This window comes from Anas platyrhynchos, chromosome 8, assembly GCF_047663525.1.
Source record: "Anas platyrhynchos isolate ZD024472 breed Pekin duck chromosome 8, IASCAAS_PekinDuck_T2T, whole genome shotgun sequence".
Lineage (NCBI taxonomy): Eukaryota > Metazoa > Chordata > Aves > Anseriformes > Anatidae > Anas > Anas platyrhynchos.
The window spans coordinates 12,773,716-12,796,745 of NC_092594.1; the positions used below are offsets into that span (position 1 = coordinate 12,773,716).

A 23,030-nucleotide genomic window follows, 5' to 3' on the forward strand; every position below is an offset into this window, starting at 1 on the left:
ATCTACAAACACATCAATTGGGATTGAATGCTAATTCCAGGACTTTCAATGAAGTGCAAAGAAGCTATGCAATGGGGGTGGGGAAATCCTTAGTTAGAAAAGGTCTTTTTCTTTGAGGAGCGGGAGTGACAGAGCAGTGTGGTGGAGTTCAGCTGTCCAGCAAGGTAAAATCACCACAGAAGGTAAGACAGTAAGTCACCGATTCTGCAGTCTGACTGCAGAAGTAGATTTGTGCCCTTGCTCCACGCCTTGCCAGTTTGGGAGGGACTTCATTAGAGGCTGTCTGTAGACACTGCAAAACTAGAGGCTAAGCTGATAACTGAAGAGCCTACCTTACAGGAAAACGATCCTGATTTTACCATTTTAGAAAATAATCTAAAAGCAGTCAATGTCAGAGACCACTGCTCTGAAAAATTCCCTGCTAATATATCAGTATCAGTTAAAAAAGATCTTGAAGTTATTTTATCAAACACACCAGGAAGAATGCATTTTGAAGTTTATCACACAATACAGGACTTTTGCAGCCTCAAGTAATTTTTCAGCTAAGTTTTACAAAATCTTAGAAAATCAAGACTGATCAGTGATGCCCAATTAGAAACACAGCAAGTGTTAGAATTGAATTACAAATACAAAATTTGAGATGTTAAACATTCTATTTGGCTTGTTGCGAAAAATCAATGTTTTCATCTGATTCTGATTTCTCTTTAGGCAAGCTACAGGAACTCAGAATTCATCTCTAAATGATCAACTCTAAAACTGGTCAAAGAACACAAGTGATGATTAATCTGTTCTCTCAGAATCAGCATGTATCTATTCTGGCGGTGGGCTGAATTCCACTCACAACACTACATATAGCCCAGACCAGCAGTAATTGTAGATCTGATACACTGTCCTCTTACACTGCTTAAACATGCGTGTTTGTTTTTAAGGAAAAGCAGAATTATTCACAAGACCAAATGTATTTAACATTAATCCTTCTCTTTAGTTCCTTAGCATGTAAGATGTACTTGCATGCTTCATATTATAACCATCTCTTACAATTCCATTTCAGTCCTCTGGGACGAAGGCTACAAACTTGTAAACAAAATGTCAAAATCATTAAGCACATTATTACATCAGAAACACTTTTAGGCAATGCATGGTGCTGTTTTCGTAAATTAATTTGTAATAAACAATTATCTTTCTATGACCACTTCTGTCAAAGAGATGCTTCTTATAAGATTAGACGAAGACTCACCACAGTTGTGACGAATAGTCTACCGGTTTAGGAACCTAAGACAGAGGAAATACAAGAGAATGGAGATTAAGATGTTTTTTTTCTATTCAACACATAAATTAAACAGTATTGATCTAATACTTTATTCACATAAGACAGGAGAAAAGAAATGGACAATCTAATTAGCCTGGAATTCTATTTTCATTTTAAGAAACTTAAAAATTAAATATTCTGTACTCCTCTGGAATACCACAGAATATTTTAACCTTTCGCTGCTGTGACATTTTTTTTTTATTTATCTTTTTTTAACTGTTTTTATGTTCATTTGTTAACAGAACTGTCATACTTTTTCTTTTGACAAAGCCTATATTAAAATTAGTACTTACAATAGCCTCATGGTACATTGTTGAAAAATACTTTAAAATTTGCAACACATATACATTAACATATACAGATGTCATTCCGTGTTTCCAAGATTACGTGAGCCCTAGAAAGACTGTCTACTAGGAAACATAGTACATAATCACAGAGGTAACACTAATACATGGATTGTATTCTGTGACTTCATTCATACCTTTGTACTTTGTTTTACTCTTGCACTATGTAATTAAATTTTTTAAATGAAGCGAACTATAATCAGTTTGTAAAATAGATGTTATATGTACATATAAGAATGTTTAGATAATTTTAATACATGCAAAAAAGCACAATATAGCAGTCCTCACAAAACTCAGCATTTTATCTTATCTTGACCATCTCCCCACTGTTGCCTGATATATCAGCATTATCCTTCTCTAAAATAATTTGTGAGAAACTTGCAAGGTGCTGAAAAATTTATTTTAGTGGAAGCTTAGCACACATTTTGCAGACGTATAACCTACTCTCATGTATTCTGAAATAAGTAGTTGTGCTTTTTTCCCCCCAGTAAAACCAATGAATGTTCTATTATTTTCTGGACCCTAAGAAGGTAAAAATTACAGTATCATTCTTCTTACAATTTTTAATGATATACAGACTGTATTCATCAGAGACTTCCAAACACAGATTAACTCAGGAAGACAGTATTATACAGGCCCAATAATATAAAATACTTGAAATTTAAATTAATTATAACTCCCACTAGCTTGTATGCTGAATAACACGTAGCTATATACAGATGACCTCGGGTATCAATCAAGTCTTTTCCATGAGGTCACTAGACCTGACCCTAAAGTGAAAAAAAAAAACAAAAAAAAAAAACTACATACCACTGCATGTTTAAGCTCCCTATTCTGCAGTTACAGCAGCAACTGTCCAAAGGCAGCAAGCAAACTAAGATATAACCACTTACTCGAATGCCTCTCCATCCAAGATGTCTATGATAAAATTGTCAATTACACAGGACAGTCCCAAATGTACATTTTATTTAAATAAGAAGACGGGTACTAATATGGAACAGATTGAAGTTCTTTGCAATTAAAAAGCATGGCCACATGCTCAAGTTTGCACAGCAGTACATCTATCCAGGTGTTAAAACAGTTCCTACATTAGTCTAGTTCTTGGGAGAAAAGGGGAACAAGAGACAAAAATACATTACTCCCTACCAGCACAGGCAAAGGGCCCTCAACCAGCAGTGCTGTGGTGCTGGTGGTATGCAAACCCCTCAGACATGTGAGGGCCTAACACAGCTAGGTCCTACCACTGCCAGCAGCAATGGCACTAGGTATCGCCACAACTACTGATGGGGTTACTAAAGCATTTCTGCCTCTAATGGTGAGACTTCAGTAAAAAAAAAAAATAATAATAACACCCTACAAACATCCTGAGAAAGAATTTCCATAATAAATGTTTTAATGAAGCAATCAAATGGGGTATTTCAAAGCCAGGGGGCATTTACAGACTCTTTACATGTTGCAAGGTATCTCAAATAATAAATTTCTCCTACAGAAAAAATGCACCATGAATGATTTGCATTATCCCCCGTAAGATGAATTAATACATTATCAACAGCAGCAGAAAAAAATAGTTTAAAAACAAACATCCTTCATGTGTCAAGTATCCCTGCTATGTTGGAAAGAACATACAAATTTGAAGATGGTTTTAAGGCCATGCTTCAGAGCAGTTAAACCATAGATGATTAGTCCTTTTCATTTATTTTCAATAGACCAAGATATAAAACAACCCTTGTTCACTGTCAAGAAATAGACTAAAATCAAATATTATTCCTGAAGCTCTTGGCTCCCATTGTGCTATATATACACAATGCCTCGACAGAAATGAGGAAACTGTAGGAAAGCTATGAAGGACCAGACATTACTCTTTTAGTGTAGAAAATATCTAATGACATCTACTATTTACGGCAAACAGGAAGAAATTGTTTATAGGTACATCTGTGAAAAGTCTGGAATATAGATATTCTGGAGCTCAGCAGTTTTTCATTCAATATTCATTCCTAAAGTATTTTGAAATATGTATTTTATGCTGTTTCTGGGCATTTTTATATCAGCTGGTTGTAAAGACTGTTAGACTTAATAATAATAGTAAAAGTTATAGCATGTTAAAAAACCTGATCGATGTTTCAGTATCTTTAACTGCGTCATTTGTCATAACAACATGTTTATATTTCATCCTTCCAGGTTAACAGCGGTGAAGCATCAATTTTTCTTTTTGGTCTGATCACGACATCGGTTGGTAACGTTTCATGAATAATATTTATTCACTCTGTAAAATTGTATTATTTTCAATACTCCTTTTAATAGTTTATTTCTCAACTTCACAGCAAGTTTTATCACTGGAACACAACCTTCACAACACCCCCAACAGCATTTTTCTGGATATCCCACTTCCTCTGCTTTAAAGTATAGTGCTGGTTCCTCAAACGTTGCTGCAGTTGCTGTCAGCAATGCTACGGTATAACTGTGTGGCTTCAGGAACCCAAAGCCAATCCACAGCACGTATTGCCTGTGTCCAGCAGCACTTGTGGTGACACCAGGGCACAAGAAATCCACAATTTTATAATAAGCAAGGTATCTGGAGAAGGAAGCTAAGCTCATAACATTTCCATCACCATCACAGAGCTGTTCTGTCACTCAATTTAGTGTACCTTGTGCTTACAGAAATTCTGTGCCATCCTTCAAACAAAACTCTCAAAATATATGGTAGAGATGTCTCAAGATATAACAATGTGTTTATTCTTTAGGATCATGTATTTGTTTGAGAAAATCCAGGATAATGTAAGCCTTAAAGGCATATCAAAATGTAGTCAGTAACAGCTGGTTCCATCTACTTATAAATGATTAAGTGGCATCTTGACTGCTGTAATGAAAGTAATTCCATTAATAAGTCAAACTGTTGTGAATCAAGTTAAAAAGTTAAAGCTGTCACAGCAAAGTGAGGAATACAATTTGTCACTGTTGTTATGGGTTTACATGAATTATCTCAATAAAAGGACAAACAGTGATCTGATGCACATCATCACAGAGGACAGAACGAAGGACCAAGCACGCAGCCTTTTAATGCAGTCATCCTATCTGTACACAAAAATCACGAGCACACATTGTTAATTTATTTTTTTTATCTTGCATTTTTCTTAATAAAATCATTGAGTTAAATAAAGGCAAGTAAGAATGTGCAGAGATGAGATTTATCGTGTACTCTGAATTCAAAGTTTTATTTTAGTTCCATGTTTTTAAGCTCACTACTCAGTGTAATCTCTCTCTCTAACCCAAAGTGACTGGGTAATAGATTAGAACCATAGCATTCTCACCTTGCGGTGGGGGAAGGAAGAAAGTATACTTGCACATAAAATGTTCTATATTCCGGGAACTCTTTAGACAATTCAATTTATTAATAATCCCAAAAGTTAAACCTACCTCTGAAACATGTTTTCTTAACATGTGCAACTTAAATCCAGTAAATTAAAATACTACAATGCTATATTTTAAGCAATACTGAACACCACAAAAACACAAAGGAACTACAAATAATCTGATTTTGGTAACGTAAGATTAATAAAGTGCTGGTATGAACTAGGAAAATTTCCTATAAATTGACAAAATGAAATGAACAACTGTACTTACACATGGGCTAGGCTTTACTGCATCACTTGGGAAGAAGCCAAGCTCTCCTGTTGTTAGATTTCTGCCCTAGAAAAAAAAATCCCATTTTTGAGACATTATGGCGATTAATAATAAATAATAAATGCACAGCACTTTAGAACCATAAGAGTTTACCAAAGAGAGCCCTTAGAATAAAAATGCTACTCTAATAAAGAGTTATTCAATGGTTATTTTTAAAAAATATGCAATTAAGTAGTAATTATAGATGACATAGATGAGAGTTCTGGGAAACACAAGGTGTACCCCGAACCTATGTTGTAATTCCCAGTCCTGTTAATGTCTGCAGTGTCTGCAGTCTTCACTAAAGGTGATTCCAATTACCTCCTTTCAAGTCACTTCCACCTGAGCTGGCCTCACTCTAGCAAGAGCTGCCACACTACAGCATCACAGAACCCCCAGCCAGCAGCACCATGCAGTAACGGTTGCAGCACCCAGGAAATCATGCCAACTCCAATAGGAACTTAGAGCTAATAATCACCAAATTCTACAGTTAAGATTTTCCCTAAATTATACAAATCACTGGAAATTGTTTGGGCACAAGAACACCAACAGAAGTCAGGATTTACTGTCTGTGCCATAGTCACAGCAACGTTGTTGATGTGGGCACGCAGCTGGGAGACGAGCTGCAGCAGGGTATTCAATTCACCAAGGCCTAAACTGAGCCCTTGGGGTACCACTTGTGTTCCATCAAAGTTGCAGGACCACCAGTTTCCTCTGGGCTTCTCAGTGCCAAAAATGACCTGATCATTACAGAGCCATGCCCATGCAGCTCTAAATTCATCACCAAGCCTTCCTGAAGAGCTTTCTTAGCCAGTCAGAACAGGAAAAAAAAAATAGAAAAAAGAAAAAAAAGGAAAAAGGAAACCACACTTTTCTAGTGCTAGCAAACATTCAGCTCTGACCACGCCAACCAGATCACTCAGAGCTGCATAGAACATATGGATAAAGTTTCCAAACAGGTATCTAAAACGAAGGCATCAAAAGGTGCATTTTGGCAAATAAATGTTGTCATTTAACAGAGTTTAGAGAGCACATAAATGCTTAAGCTCTATTAAGTTTAATATGCTGATACAACATACTATCAGCACTTGGCAATAAGAGCAAGTATTTTGTTAGCAATGTAATCTTGAAAGCAACATTTATTATTTTGACCACATACCTGCAGCACAAAGTTTCAGGGGAAAAATGCTTCGGAAACACTTTCCTTCTGTCTGCCTGAATTTGCATCCTTATACTGTATTTACCCCCCAGTGTGAATACCTCTGAATTACAGGTTTGACTTACATACCTCCGACAGTCTCCCATCTTAATGATCCCTATTTACCATACTAATCTCATCTGAACAGTGACATCAAAGTCAATACAGCCAGCCACTAGAAAAAATGTATTAATGAGAAAAGGCATTCGAAGCAGCACAATTAAACAATAAGTTTGTATGTGTCCACACACCATTGTTAAATATATGAATCATTTATATAAGATGAAAAAAGCTGAAATAGATGACGTCTTGCAATGTATGTCCACATCTAGAAAACAGCCAAAGATCAAAATCTGATGAGCTCAGGGACAGAGATCTCCAGTATGTTCTGACAGTGCAAGAAGGGACGTCTTTTCAGATGTTCAATAGTGTTTGAAACGCCATGGACATGCTCGAAGTGCCACATCCTTCAAATCAGAAATACAGGATTGCAGGATTATCTTTTTCCTCCAGAATTTTTTGTCCACCCACAAGTCTAGAATGAAAGCTCGTTTTAGCTTGCAGGCACTTAAATGCTTCAATCTGCACCACACTGTAACAAGAACATAGCTGTTTCGTGCCCTCAGGTAGAAGGTGGGGGGGAACAGAAAAGCCACATTGCAGCCACTAAATGAACTGCAGCATATATAGAAAGACCCAACCACGAGACAGTAAGATGCAGAGCCAGCATTATACTACCTGGTTTAGCTGCTGTTATGAACACACAGTGCCATGAATCACAGCTTAAAAAATCCAGCAAAGCTGCAAAAAATCCTGAGATCAGCTGTGCTCCACACATTAAATCATTATCATCACAATGCAGATGTTACAATATAGACACACAGAATAAAGCAACTGAGCTGTAATCCATAGGCTGGATAACATTTTAACACGTATGCACACTTTCATTAAGTATTCTGCAGGTAGCAAGTCAACCACACTTGCAGCAGAAAATGAATCATGTGAAGATTCACTTGACACACCTAAGAGAACATTCATGGAAATGAAAAGTGGCAAGAAACTATCATCAGTGGACAAACTAACATGAAAGGTACAGCATTAAGGAATACTCCCACTTGTCAGAAAGATGCTGTAGGACATTTTGTGTCTAAATGTGCATCATTTTGTTGGGCAAGGAGAGGCTGTAAGTGTAGCATGCATTCCATGGACGTATACCAAACCCAAAGTGAAAGCAGCAGTCGTCACGTGGACAGACCCTCTCCTCATACAAAAACATCACTACCACCACTGGGACACCAATTCCCCAAGTACTACAACTGGTACAAAACTCTGCCTTTACATTTTGAACAGTACCACAAATGTAATAAACGCTGAGAGAACCCCAAGAAAGGCTTTGCCTCCTGCGGAAAAGCTTTACATTGGATAACTTCAAATGCCTTTGCTAGTTAAACAAAATCAACCCCTAAAACAGAACAGGCTTTGATTTATCACACATTGCTCAAGGAAAGCGCTCACCAGAAAATGTTCTGCAGATAATGAACTGATATAAGTCATTTGGTAATGCTCTTCGGATAGTAGGTTAATTTATTTACCTTCAGAAATCCTAGCTAAACTCATCAAGGCTTGCTGTCGTTCAGACAAGACACTGACTTGTCAGATGATGGTTTTAAAATTTAAGATCTATCCATCAACTGGTCATGATTAACAGCAAAATCATCATGCCACCATGCTTCACTTCTACTAATCACTTCTTTCTAGTTTACATTTCCCGCTTGCTAATTGCTTACCGTTTGATGAGTAAGCATTTCATTTCCTTTGAACACTCACTGTAAAGACTTAGGGTCATCATAAAAGCAAAAGCAACTGACTGGACAGAATTGTTTTTAACATATATATATATATATACACACGATTACATTGTACTTTGGGTTTAATATATATGTGCATGTGGGTACATGTATTCGTACATATTTATATATATAAGGGCCAATGAAGCCCTTCAGTCCATTTCTTCCAATGACACTCAGCATGACTAGAGGCTGCCTCGCTGCTCTTGTGCCTGTGTTAATGGCAGAGGCATTCCCAAGTCAAATGACACTTCTGCTATTTGCAGACTCCTCCCTGCTATTTACCTATGCAACGTGCAGCAACTTCAGTGGGCTTGCACAGAGCTAGCATTCCAGGACACCTAAAAAATTAATAATTATTGGGTCCTTAGCCCTTTTTTTTTTTTTTTTTTTTTTTTTTTGGTTACTGCAAAGAATCTGGTGAAGAAAGACATGAGTTGGATGGAAAAATCACAAACTGAAAGAAAAAAGCCCAGTTTTCTCTTTCGGAGAGCACTTCTACAGTGCTGCCTCCCCAGGATTTCAGAAGACATTGGGTAACTGTGAGTTCAATACCAGTTTATTTGTATGTATCGTAAATATCATGGCTACAGATAAGCATGTTGTAAGAACCACAACGAATGGATGCTATCTGTATTCAGCAGAGTACCAGAACACATTTACTGTCAACTCTACTTTCCACTCAAAGACTAAAATTAGGAAAATTCAATACAGTACACCTGCTTATATTCTACAAGTTTCATGACAGGAGAGAAACAAGCCTCTCTCATGGAAGTCCTTGCTGCTGCAGTACTTGTGCATGACTTACACATGCATGAACTTACCCACAGCCAGAGAGGGAAATGCTGTGCAGGACAGATTACACGCTATACATGCAACAGACAGAGAAGTATGCTCAGTAAGAAATACAGACTACCATTAATCTGAGAAAGCGACTTGTCAAAGAGACCCTTCAAGATAAGAACTGCCTAACAAACAAGGGGCATTGTAACATGCACTGAAAATCTCTACCCAATATACAGCTACGATACCACAATGTGAAATTATTAACATCACCTCCTATTAATGAACTGCTACAGCCTACAAAGCTGCACAGTAAAATCACTCACTTTTCCAATATACTCTAGCAATATACAGATTCTATATTAGGAACTCAAAAATTATTGGTATTTTAAATGAAAGTAATTAAAAATCTCTCCCTTTAAAAACATTTTGAACCAGCATCAGCATTACATGGAAAACACAAAACCAGGATAAAATCAGTTTTCAGACCTAATTCAGGGTAGCCCTCTATTGAATTCCTTTCATTTAAATTCAAGGCAAAGCAGCACAATTCTAGAGGATGCTTAAAAACAGCCATCCAAGTTTGGCTCATTTACGAGAAATTCCCTGAACAGACAAAAATTGCAAATAAAGGAAAAACCAGACACACAGCACATCTACGCAGGAGCTCAGGGAAGACAGGAACAATTTAAGAGAAGTTTTCTGATGTATAAATTAAGGCCCTTATATTCTGTCATCGTTTCATCTGAGCAAAGAAGTGCTTCAAGCTCTTCCTCTTTCCCTCCTACTTAACTCCCACCTCAGACCGAAGAAGCTGACATCTATATTCTCTCTCAACTTCCAGTCCTTACTTCCCTTGTTTGTTTGTTTGTTTTGCTCTTCCCCCCCAAAAAAAAATATACACAAATGCAACATTTTAACACGTATGAGTAGGAACCATATTCCAGATCTGCTCCTTTCCCAGCAAAACCAAGTTTTCTTCTGCATGCTCTCTGGGCAGAACAGTTGCTGTTAGCTAGCTCTGAGCTGCTCCGTCTCAAAGCATACCCTTTCAGGATCAGAAAGCTTACCTCCTTCTATCTGCTACACACTGAGCCTTTAAAATACTTTATCGAAGACAACACCCATCATGTTTTGGGGTACATCAACTGACTATCCGAAAAGCCTTAAAATGAATATTGTCAGTTTAGCTTGAGGAAACTACTTTGAGCAAAGACATCAGATTCATATTTCACTCTTTTAGCAGCAATCACACAGTAACTCCTAGTTTTCTGCAAATATCTTCCCAAATGAGAATTATGCTCCATATTTATATGGAAAAGATAAAGAGCTCATGCTAGTTCCTCTCCACATTCTGACTTTTTTCACACAGTAGCATCATTTTCCATTGTCCCAGTGGGTTATTACATTGCAACATAGAAAAATTAATTCTCTCTCAAACACAATTTCCAGTTTTATATCATAAGAGTATTTACAATATACTTAATGTCTTCTGGATGTTTACAGCAGGACTACTAACTACTGAAGCATTAGGAAGGACATCTGTATTAGCAATTACTTGATATGGGTTTCATTTGCATTAAAGAAAAGCTGGTTTTGAGAATGGCAAGAATCAGCTCAGGAATTACCTGTACTCTTTTGGCATACTTCAGAAAGACAACTGCCTGAGGATGGTGGGTAATTACAGTGGAAACCGGCAAAGCTAGAATTACGTTATATCCTATGGCAGGCATCGGGGCATCCCTAAAAGCCTGCCCTCAGGTTAAGCAGCTACCAGTTTACTCAGAGCAAACTCTGGAGAGGAGAGAAATGCTCACATCCACAATAAAAACAAGACTACTTCAAAAGGTACACTATTAACAGCTGAAGCAACTAGTAATGCTCTGGTTAAGGGTCTGAAATTTCCTTTTAAAATGACAAAATTTCTCTCCACCCACCCACTCCCAATCTCCCCCCACCCCTTTTTTATTTTTAATTTCATTCTGTAAGTGAGGATAAACAAGCAACACCTAGGCAAACAGCATGGCTCTTCCAGTTCTGCACCTTGACAGGAAAGAAAAGCAGTCATGCAAAATGGGATACAAGAGGATCAGCACAGGACCATCCTTTTTCTACACAAGTGTTTACTGAGAACAGTAAGATTACTTGTGATAGCATCAATCCCCTTGCACCTTCTCTTCAAAGAAAGCTCAGGTTTGAATGATACTAGTGGGGAGGCAGAAAGCAAATGCACGGAATACAGAAATATACCCCCCAACCATCTTATTGTCTCTGTGATCGGTCAGATGGTCTCTGGGAAGGCCATCATAGAAAAAAATGCTGCTTCTGTTTTCCAGGCTGTGCAACAGGAAGATTCATGTTTGTGTATGGCCTTGACTGACTGCAGAATTACCACAGTAACTGCTATACAATCATTCATGCAAACATTAACTTCACAGAATTTTGATATCTGTCAAAACACATTTGATAGTATTGCTTTCCAGCTGCAGTTTAAGGTAAGTATTGCTTAATAACTTGGGGTGTTTGATATACTGTAAAGAATGAAAAAATTAAACCACAAATACTTCTCTATTACAAGAATTTGAATTTCTAAAATGAGCAATGGTGCGCTTAAAAATCCATTCCTATATTACTGTTTTGCAGGTCAGCTACAAGTTATTCTAAAACACCCCTTGAATAAAATTTAGATTTGCATAAAAATATGTTTTGAAGTTTTCTTAACATGCATTTTAAAATACAGATGTTGTCACAAGTCATGAAAACCCTTATTGAGCAGCCTGTGACGAGACCACTTGTTAAGGAAAAGATTTCCTGAGTGATTCTACTGAACAGGAGAATTTTTACTAAGATTCAAACCTATTACTAAGGCTTCTGAGGAAAAAGCCTCACCCACTTTCCAGTTTCTGCTAGCTGAACACAATTTGATTCTAGCTAAATTATTTAACATGATAGGTACAAATAACATTGACAATAATTCCAGTAGATTGAGTTGACGTATGGATGGATATGGACATAACAATAGAATTGGTCCCACAAGGTCACAATAATTTTGGTTATATGAAGTGTATTAGTCTGATAATCTACTTGGTCAATTGATCCCAAATCAAGAGCATGCTTAAGAACTTCTCTGAATCAGAACTGAAGAACAAAGCCCTAAACACAAATCCATATAGGCAGAAATCTGACTACCAACAATTGACAAAATTTATTTTTCACAATGTGAAATATCAACGGTCTACTATGTAGCATTTTTTTTTCCTTTTACTATTGTTTACATATCATTTAACAGATAAGGCAATTCTATTGGTTATGACCTCCCCAGGTGAAAAGTTATTCAGAATCACCCAGAAGTACAGGAACAGAATTCACTGGTTCTGTCCTGAATAGTTTGGAGAAGACCATCCTCACTGAAGCCAGGAAAAAACAATTGTGTCTTAATTCATGTTACAGACCAAGCTGTTACAACTACGTTTATTAATTTAATATAGCCATAAAGAAAAAATAAAATCAAACAAAAAAAATCAAACATCTACAACAATTGAAGACAGCTGATGCTTCCCTGTTATTGTTCTATTAATACCCTGAATGTTCTTCTATTTTGCTCTATTTTCAATCCAATAATCTATAATCCAATAACATCAGTAGTATGCAGGATTCTAGTATAAAAAAAGAGACATTTTCATACATCTGTCTTTAAAGTAAGTAAACCTTCCAGCATTTTTAATTCTCCTTCATAGTGCTCAACTAAAAAGAAATTTAATTAACAGTAGTGATATGTATTATGTGATACTCAATTTCTATCAGAGTAACTGATGTTGCCGTCAATAGATTATACTTGTCCTCTGTACATAAAAACTACCCTCGAATGACTTGAGAGGTAATCAGGATGCTTAGGTGTGGTTCTGTTTTGCAAAGCAATTTCTCTCCCCTATAAATCTACCTGTAACTGAGTTTTGCCAATACAGATTCGAGTTCTGCCATGCCAGAGAAGCAATGAGTGAAAATACATAGGACTTTGTCATTTATGTGTCAAACACTCTCCTTATCTCCAATAATTTCAATAGAAGGATTGCTACCTATGTCCTGGTCTTGCAGATTTACTCACTACAAGTTTTACTCTAAGCTGCAACATTCAAGCTTTACACAATATAGGTACTGTTGGTACTTCAAAAGTAAGAACAGCTGTATTAGATATTTATTTTGGTTAAAACAAATCAGATTTTCCTTGTTCAAGAAAAAAAGGAAGTTACAAAAGCAAAATATCAACACATTTGTTATCTGGGATTAATGACTATTTGGTAAACCATACAGTACCTGCCAAAATAAGCTATGTGCATCGCCAGTAATAAGTTCAATAGTGTCCCCAATCTGGATATGCAACGGTGGACCGTCTTGTGGCGCTGGTTGTGGTATTCCATTGTAGTTTCGAATTACTTGCATTTTTGGTAAACCTGAACCAAAAACAAACAAACATAAAACAAATCAAATACATATATATTTTAGTTAGCAACAACTTATGAAGTACAAAGATCATAAAAGCATTCAAAAGACACTGTTTAATAGGTATCTGACTATGGCACAAAGGCAGACTATTTCTTTCACCTGATTATTACCTCATGAAAGTATACGATCACATACAACCTCACTTTTTTATTTAAAAATTGTTTTTTTTTTTTTTAAAAAAAAAAGGCAAGAAAAAAAATAATTTGTCCTTCCTTCTTCTTAGGGCAAAGTTTGTTTCATTTTCACAAAGACTCTTCCTAGAAGAGCCTCCTCCTTTATTGCTTTCCCTCCTCTTCCTTTTATAAGTGCAGAGCCCCCTGGATCTATGTAAGGTACAAATCTCAATGTTATCTCTGTAATTTTAAGCAAAGAATTGTGATGAACAGGTATTAAAAACACCAATATGGACAATTTCATAGCTTTTAGATCAATATTACCGAAGAGCCCACTGCTCTAGTGAACGTGTTCAAGAGAATAAGGCTGACATTCCTTCATTTTTTGACAATATTTTGGGTTACATGTAGTGAAGCTTAGATCAATTTCATGTTTCATTTTCAAGACAAGAACTCTGGTTGCACACTACTACCTCTAAATGAATACCAGCTGCATTTACACAGCTGAACCACATTTATTTCTTTATTTAAAGGGTGCACATCCATAACAAAGGTTACATATCCACCCCTAGAGAAACAAAATATTTCACTCAAAGATTATTCTCGCTACCTCTACAACTAAGTCATTGTTTCTGACTACAGTTCAAGAGCCCTCCCCAGTAGATATGAAATAAGGGGGAGGGAGAATTCAGCAGGAAGAGAATATTGTGGGTACTCTAACTCCATGTTCTTATAACTATAACTGCACTTTTACAAAAATACTTAAAGCATTATGGACAGCTAGTGTATTGCAGTGAAACACTGTCCTGTGATATTACACGAACACTTGAAGAAGTGCCAGCTCCATAAGAAATGTAGCGAAGACTTAAAAGATGTTATGATAGCATTTTTTCCAGTCTTTATACTGCCAAGGAAAGCATCATTTCAGTAGAACAAGTCTACTGTTGATCACTCTCCCTCTACCTTTAAATTATACTTTGTGTAATAATTTCCCTCCAAATTGAATTCTCTAGATTACTATAATTAAGTGGGCACATCCATTTATAATCTTAACCTCAAACTCTTTTGGTTACGTAAGGTTTTGTAAGAATGTATACTAATAGTACAAATAAGAGTGAAGGCACACAAAGTCAAGGTCACCGGGCAGCCCTGTTTGAACAGTTTCTTACTGGAAAGTAATACAATCAGGGTCACCTGGGTTTGACTTTCAACATCAAGTCCAGCCACCAACCTGACCTACCAAGTCCCATCACTAAACCATGTCCCTTAGTGCCACACACACACATCTCTAAAATACCTCCGTGGACGGTGACTCCCTCACTTCTCTGGGCAGCCCACTCCAGCCATGACCACCCTTCTCCAAGAAGATTTCTTCCTCATGTTCAGTCTAAACCTCTCCTGTTGCAACTTGAGACCATTTCCTCGCATCCTGTCACCTGTTACCTGAGAAAAACTGACACCACCCTCCTCACTGCAGCCTCCTTTCTGGTATTTGTAGAGAGCAGTGAGGTCTCCCCTCAGCCTCCTTTCCTCCAGACTAAACAAACCCAATTCCCTTAGCTGCTTCTCTTGTCTTGTTTTCTAGTCCCTTCAGCAGCTCCACAGCTCTTCTCTGCAAACACTTGAGCAACTCACTCTCCTACCTGCAGTGAAGGACCCAAAACAGAACACAATATCCACCTGTGGTCTCACCAGTGCTGCAATCAGAGGATCATCACCTCCCGAGGTCCTGTTGGCCACATTATTCCTAATGCAGGCCAGGATGCCATAGATGTTTTGGCCACCTGGGCACACTCAGTCAGCTCAGTCGGCTGTCGACAAGCTCCCCCAGATCCTTTTCTGCTGGGCAACTTTCCAGCCACTCTTCCCCAAGCCTGTACCACTGCATGGGGTTACGACCCAAAAGCAGAACTGGCACTTCGCCTTCTTGAGCGTGATGTGGTTGGACTCAGCCCATTGATCCCACCTATCCAGATCCCTCCACAAAGCCTCGAGCAGATCAACAATCCCACCCACCATGGTGCTGCCCGCAAACACACCGAGGGCCCACTCCAGAGATCCAGCCAGTTCTTCACCCAGCAAACTGGTCACCTGTGCAAGCCACAAGCAGACAGTTTCCCCAGAAAAAAATACCGTGGAAAAGCGTGAAATGCTCTACCAAAACCCATTTAAACAACCTCCCTTTCCCTCATCTACGAAGCAGGTCGTCCTGTCGTAGGAGACCAGGTTAGTGACTAACTGCTAACAGAAAGGATTGGTCCGTCTGGAAAAGACCTAATTGTGCTGCAAGATCATTACTGTAATTTAGGTGGCAAGAAGCACAATTATTTGTCATCTCTTGCGTGATCTCCTCTAAATTGTATGAAACATGAAAGAAATCACGTTCAATAATTACTACTCTGTAGTTAAGAATAAATAATACTCCCAAGTGCTGATGAAACATTAACCGAAATAATACCAGTTCCTACATTACTCAACCCAAATTACATCATAACTTTTACTATTTCTTCAGGTTACTGGTATACCGAAAATGGGCACCTAATTACCACCAGGCCATTATTCTACTTAGGTAAATACCAGAGCTTGCTTTATTTCTCAGCTTAACGCCGTCACGCTTTGCAATTCTGACTGAGCATCAAGGAACGCTGCACCTATTGTGTGGCAAATGAAAGCAACGCTGCATGCAAGCAGCGACTCCAAGCTGACAGCTTCATCCTAATGCAGGAAAACTCCCTCATCACAATACAAATGATAGCTCTGCATACATGATTAGCTGCGAGCGTGCCCTCATCTTACAGACAGACATGGAAGTCTAACCAAACCTACCAAAGCATTATTTGCTTTATGAAACTCTGTATCAGGTGATTTAGCTTATCACATTACTAATGTACAGAAACAACATAGGTAAAACGCCACCTTTGTATTAATCTCAGGTGAGAATGAAGAAATTCTCGTGCATTTTTCAGTGCAAATCCTATCGTTTGCAGTGGTTTATTTTCCTTTAAGACAATACATTTCTGAAATTAAGTTAATCATAAATGCGTAAAATTACTTGTAATTTTTATTTACCGGTATTTCACTGGTAATTATGATTTTTGGCATCTCTGAAAACCAGGACAATAGAATTTGGCAAAACACAGGGTGTGAACTAGCAGAAGTATTTAAGATATAATGAAGAATTAATCATGTTGGAATATACTGTGCCTAGAATACCTGCATATAATTCAGTATGCTTAATTCTGTAAAATCCTACAGCAATGTTAATTACAGTACAGAGAGGTGTGATGGATCTAATCCCATCCATTCTTACCAGAGCAACCAGCTCATTCAATTTTATCTGTTTAGCAAGCTTATCCTCAAACTAATTTGTTTGTTGCTGCTGTTCATTTCAAAACTTCCATTTCAGCACTTTCTGCCGTCCGACATAAATCAGTTCATGGCCAACTTAGATCCATTTCACCCAGTGGTTACAGGCTGAATACTTCTTTTCCCTGCCTGCATTTGTTACAGACAGCAATCACACCCCTGCTAACTTTCATTCTGCTAGTCTAAATGAGCCAGGTTTCTAGCCTCCTCTCGTAACAGATCAATTCCTCTGAGCCTCTATATCAAGTGTTTGACTGAAGCTCAGACAAGATCAAGATAGACAAGAAAAATATTCTGGAGGTTACTTTCTTAATTTGCACATGGATTCATCACAAATACACTTGTTAACAAACCTGAGTACCTGCCAGAAAACAACACAGACAGGAAAAAGTGGCATGTTACAGAACTGCTTTGAGTGTAACCACAAATTTATCACAAATATCAAAATAAACGAAGACTAGAATGTAAAATGCAATTAACATTAGAGACTGCCATCACGATGTACATAGCTGCACTATCAAGTGTATCTGGCAACTCCAGAAAACTTCTAGAAAGATATCTGGCAAAAAGTTATTTTTTTTCATGATTATGTTTAAAAGCAGATAACATTCCAACCAAAATCTCATTGATTTCCACGACGTCACATTTCCACATAACTGAAAGCTTCTGTCAGGAAGCTTCCTGCCTAATTTTAAGATGCTAAACCAGCTTTGCAGTTTCTGACCTTCAAATCAAGGAGCTACAAACTGGCCCAGTTATTCTATAAATAAATTCCTAAATCTTGCTTCACTTGAAAAGCAGAAAAACATCAAGATTTCTAGAAATGTCTTCATAGCCAAGCTGTGGGTCATAGATCTAAGCAAATTGATTATCTGAAGCAAACTTTGTGAGAAAAGCAGAAAGCATGCTAGAGTAGGAGTTAAATAAGTACTAGTTTAGCTGCATTATAGAAAAACAATAGCTTTCATAAAACACACCACACCTTTGAGTGTTTTAATCTTATAGCTAAGGGTCGGGGTTGGAAGGGACCTCACAGGAGAGGCGCCCCAGCCCTCTCATCATCCTCATGGCCTCCGCTGGATGAGCTCACTCTGACGGGCCCACATCCTTGTGCTGGGGACCCCGGAGCTGAACTCTGGCCTCCAGGTGGGGTCTTACAAGAGCAGAGCAGAGCGAGACAATCCCTGTCCCCACCCTGCTGGCCACGCTGCTTTGGATGCAGCCCAGGATACAGGTGGCTTTCTGGGTTGCAAGCGCCATGGCTCACGGTGCGCTTCTCATCAACCAGCACCTCCGAGACCTCCCCCTCAGAGCTGCTCTCAGCCCATGCTCCTCCCAGCCTGGATTTGCGCTTGGGATTGCCCCAAGTGGAGAACTTGCACTTGGCCTTGTTGAAGTTCAGGAGGTTCGCACAGGCCCACCTCTCAAGCCTGGGCAGGTCCCTCTGGATGGCATCCAGAGTCACGGAAGGTCACATTTCAGAACTGGGGCAGTACAGAGTAAGTTAGGATACCCATTGTGTATGTGCTCATCGTTTCATATAAACTATTTACATCCCTTACAGCAGCTCTCCGTTTATGAAAGGCACTGAATGACCCTCAGAGTTTCATGCAGATTTCAAAATGCTGACTTTTTTTTTTTTTTGCCAACAACATGCATAATGTATGCCCTACAATAACCTATATCTGTCAGAATTGATGCCAGCATCTGTTATGTCCAAACAATGCAGAACGTGGTTTCTACTTTGGGCAGGAATCATTTTAATATACAGAATAATGACAGAGGATGGGAGACCAGGATATAAGGGTGAATTGGTGGATACACTATGTACTGGAAGCATAAAGGCATAAAACAGCTTTATCTGCACCGAACATGCACTCCTAGTTAACGTGAGTCTTGAAGGAAGAAAGACTTAGTTTTTCTCTAGGAAAAATGCATCCCAGTTCCCAAGTATTTATAAGCTGATCCAAAAGCCACTAACATAATTGAAGGAAGCCTCCTAACTTCAAGAAGCTTTGAATTTGAAAGAATTTCAGACCATCTGCCAGGGCCACGTCTTGATGTCTGCAGAACCTCAACACAAAGAGAGCTGCCTTTCTTACAGGAAATGACATGAAGTCTCACTGATTCTGTTCTTTCTTTCCCCAAAAGAGCATGCTAGGTGTCTATTTGGAAACTCAGAACTTGTTCCAAACCTTTGTTACTTATTTTTATAGCTGGGAAAAAAAAAAAAAAAAAGAACAGGCAGTGCATCAAGGACAAGGAGCAGACTGACATCCTGTGATTGATAAGCCTCCCGTAGCAAAGACAAGAAGAAATACTGTCTCAGTTCTCTGAGCAGGCATCTCCAGCCACCTTCACCCTTCAACAAGGAAATAAGGGCAAAGCAACTCATGGCAGCACCTCGTTGTGTCATCAGATTAAATATCTGAACAGTGACCCACAGTGTAGCAAATGTATTAACAGCACAAACCGAAGACTGACAGGCAAAGTAAACCCCACATTTAAGTAAAAGCAAAGGAATCCAAAATTAGCATTTATAGTGCAGTCAGTCAAGTTAGGCTGTGAAGATTTCAGATCAAGCATAACTGCAGATAATAAAGTAATAAGGAGCTTAAAAAATCACTTAAAGAGGAAAATAGATGGGTTCTTACGGACAGGAGTGTGAAGAGCAGGTGGACGGAGCTAGACTTACACACTGAGTATCCATGACAATTTGTTGATTTTATACACATACAAAAAAACAAACCTTTGCTATCTTTCTTGGCACTATCTGTGTTAGTTCAACACTACTATTATGAAAAGCTAATTAATTAAAGAGATGTTCTACTCTGAGCATGGAGTACATAAAAACAAAGTCCTCTGTATGTTCTTCAAATCAGCCCTTCTAGCTTTGGGTCAATCATTGCTGCAAATCCCTGTTCCTAATGACTGCCTTGCAGAATTAAAAGCATTTTTCTCTTGCATTTTATCAAGAGAACTGCTTCTTAATTCATTATCAGTGGCATCTACTTCTGCAACCAGGGAAGTCAACAGCATTATACAGCTACTGCCAAAGGGAAAAGCTTTCCAGAAAGACTTCGTAGCTGGTGAGAGGACCCGAGTACAGCAACACCACCACGCAGCTTGCGGGGCTGTCTGCTGAAGACATGAAAGACAATAGTTGCAGTTGGGTTTTTTTTGTTTGTTTGTTTGCTTTTTTACTTTTAGGCTGAGTGACTTCTGACCAATTACAGAACTGGTGGAACATGGAACATGCCAGTGCAGTCTTTAAAGTGCCCTTTTCAGAGAGGCAATAATTTAAATAATTACTATTGGACAAAATTAATTCAGTGAATAAGTACACAGACATACCTCAAAAGATAATTTAATTGAACTTATTATTCTCCCCATCTTAAGTCATTATTTTTGAATGTCATCATAATTAAAGTTCTAATTTTAGATGTTGCACATAAATCTTATATCCAGGCAAAATGACTGAAACGTTGGGGGTACCCAAGACAGCTTTTAATGTTTCACTTCTGCTTGTCTTCTGAGTACAAGTTTGTCTTTGAGTAACATTCAGTACAGACTCCGTGTTTTTCACATGACTAACCACAAACCATGGTTTTGCTGTTTCACTCAAATTTAAGTCAGAAGACTTCAGAAGGCTGATTCTTAAAAAATTAATGGTTGCCATGAGCCTCGCTCAACTGTTTAAATTTCTGCTTATGCAGCCCAGCCAGAACTCCCTTCCACAAACAGAGAACTCCCTAGCAGAGATGGAGGAAATCTTCACTGCCTCATGATTCAGATGATGAATTTGTAACACACTCCAAACCACACTCATATTTCTCTTTCACTTCAAGATAGGAGATTTAGGAGATAGGACTGCCATCCCACAGGACAAACAGAACTACCAAAGAGATCAAAGCTCTCTAACCTGTTCTCCATGAGTGTTCTCCCTCAACTCAAGATTTCTCTCCAGTCCTTTACTGCTCATCAAATCTCCTTTCCTGTAATTATTCAAAGACTTTTTCCACCATTTCTCTTTAACGCTGTGTATGTAAGCTGTATTCTTGGCAAAGACCTCTGCAAAAATGGTCAACCATCAATTAAAATGATGCTGTGTGGGAGGAAAAAATCTGTCTGCTAACAGTCTGATCAACAACTTGTGATCAGAAACAGAAAAACACTACAGCTTAGGAAGTCCTTTTGCTTCTTTGGGTTTTGTAGACCTAAGCAGCAGCAAGAATTCTCCCGGTAAGCAGCTGTAGCTCCATTTCCAGAGAAAACCCACACAAAACTTGGGAGTTACACTGCAGATCATAGCAAGAGTTCCCTACATGGAAAAGGAACGAGTCTAGCTGTGTTATTCAAGTTACAGGATTGAATTATTGAAACTGTGCAACTTGTAAAAAAAAATAAAAATTAAAAAAAAAAACTGTGTAGAAGTATTTAAGATTGAAGTAGTTTGGTGTAAGAACAATGCAGAGACATCTTCCCTCGCTCTGAACAACAGCACTAGTTAGCTAGTGGTTTTGGTAGTGCTTTTTTTTTCAGCAAAGATATTTGAGAATAGCTCTTTTTAATGCTCAGTGACACTGAGAGCAGCATTAGGAACATCAGCAGCACGGGTGCGTTGACACTCACTGCGGTGGATACTCCTCCCTCACTAGGGGCTGCCAAGTCCAGGCTGAACTTAATGCTTTGCTTTATTCCTTGACAGACAGCACACTTAGGTCTTGTACATCCCTCTGTAACTGCAGCAATGAAGAATCCCATTTTCAAACATTTCCAGTACACGAGACCTCTCCGCTAAACTCCAGTTGTACTTCAAGCTTGACACTGAAAACTTCAGTGCACTGCTCTGGAAGACCTGGTTGTGCCCTTCACAGCTTATTATTTATACCCAGAAATTTGCATTTACTATTTAAAACTTTGATGCCTGCAGTTTATCCTTTCCAAAAAGACAGTTTTGAAAAGACTGCACTGAAAGAAAGGGGCAGAGAGCTAGGAAGGTCTCTAACTTTACAAGGGTCACAATCACATTTATTTTGTGATAAACTGGACTGAAAACTACTTCACTTTCACTGGAACACTTCTTTTCTGTTTCATGGCATGTCTTCTTTCAAACAAATGTTTTGTATAATCTCTCATGTTTCTTTCAAAAACTTCTGCAGGCAACTGGTCCTTACTTTCAGTGATGTAAGCAGGTATCTTTGGCAGAGTAAGGGATTTTGGAATTGTCTAGATTGAAGACTATCCCAGCACTCTGAACAAGCATTAGAAATGCCCTAGTGCTAAAATATTGTTATGTGAATCAACAAAGAATAATCAGGTTTCAAAAATACACTGGTTTTGCTTCTGTTGACAAATAAATGACATTTTATTTTAGTGTAATCTACTGAGTGAATAGGGAATATGAATTTTAAAAATGATAGTGCTTCAAAATTAAGAATCCTCATTATTTTCTTAAACACTGAGCAAACCAGAGTTTTATCATATGAATTTAAAATAGTGGTAAGTAAGGTGGCTGCTTTATATAAAGGTACAAGGTATGAAGATTAGCCATAGTTAACTACCATGTCTTTTAATGTGGTCCCAAAGACAGGTAGGGCATTCTAAAAGGTGTATTTGTTCCAACAAGTTTATGCCCTGAGGAGAGAACAACTTTTACTGGGCAGATACTATAGACGAGCTAAGAAGGTGTGCCTGGACAGGAGACTGTGTGCAGCAAAAGCCTCTGAAAAAAAGGGACAAATCTTGGTTAAAAAAAAAAAAAAATAGTAATAATCCATGACTTCGGAGAAATAATTACTTCAAGCTGATTTTTCATACTGTCTTCTGCAGGCCCACAGATAATCCTGTGGCAAGGAGTCAGAAGAAAAAGGCTGGAGAACAAGAGCCAACTTTGTAAGCTAAATT

General features: G+C 38.2%; 1 protein-coding gene across 5 annotated transcripts in view; it reads right to left on the reverse strand.

Moving 5' to 3' along the window:
- VAV3 (vav guanine nucleotide exchange factor 3) overlaps positions 1-23,030 on the reverse strand; it is a 182,576-nt gene that overhangs the window by 19,087 nt on the left and 140,459 nt on the right. For all 5 annotated transcript variants that reach the window (XM_072041523.1, XM_038182697.2, XM_027463277.3 and 2 more), the window contains 3 exons: positions 13,456-13,592; positions 5,275-5,340; positions 1,238-1,272 (listed from right to left, as the gene is read on the reverse strand). In XM_072041523.1, the coding sequence (XP_071897624.1) occupies positions 1,238-1,272; positions 5,275-5,340; positions 13,456-13,592 (238 nt within the window). The remainder of the gene's footprint in view (positions 1-1,237; positions 1,273-5,274; positions 5,341-13,455; positions 13,593-23,030) is intronic.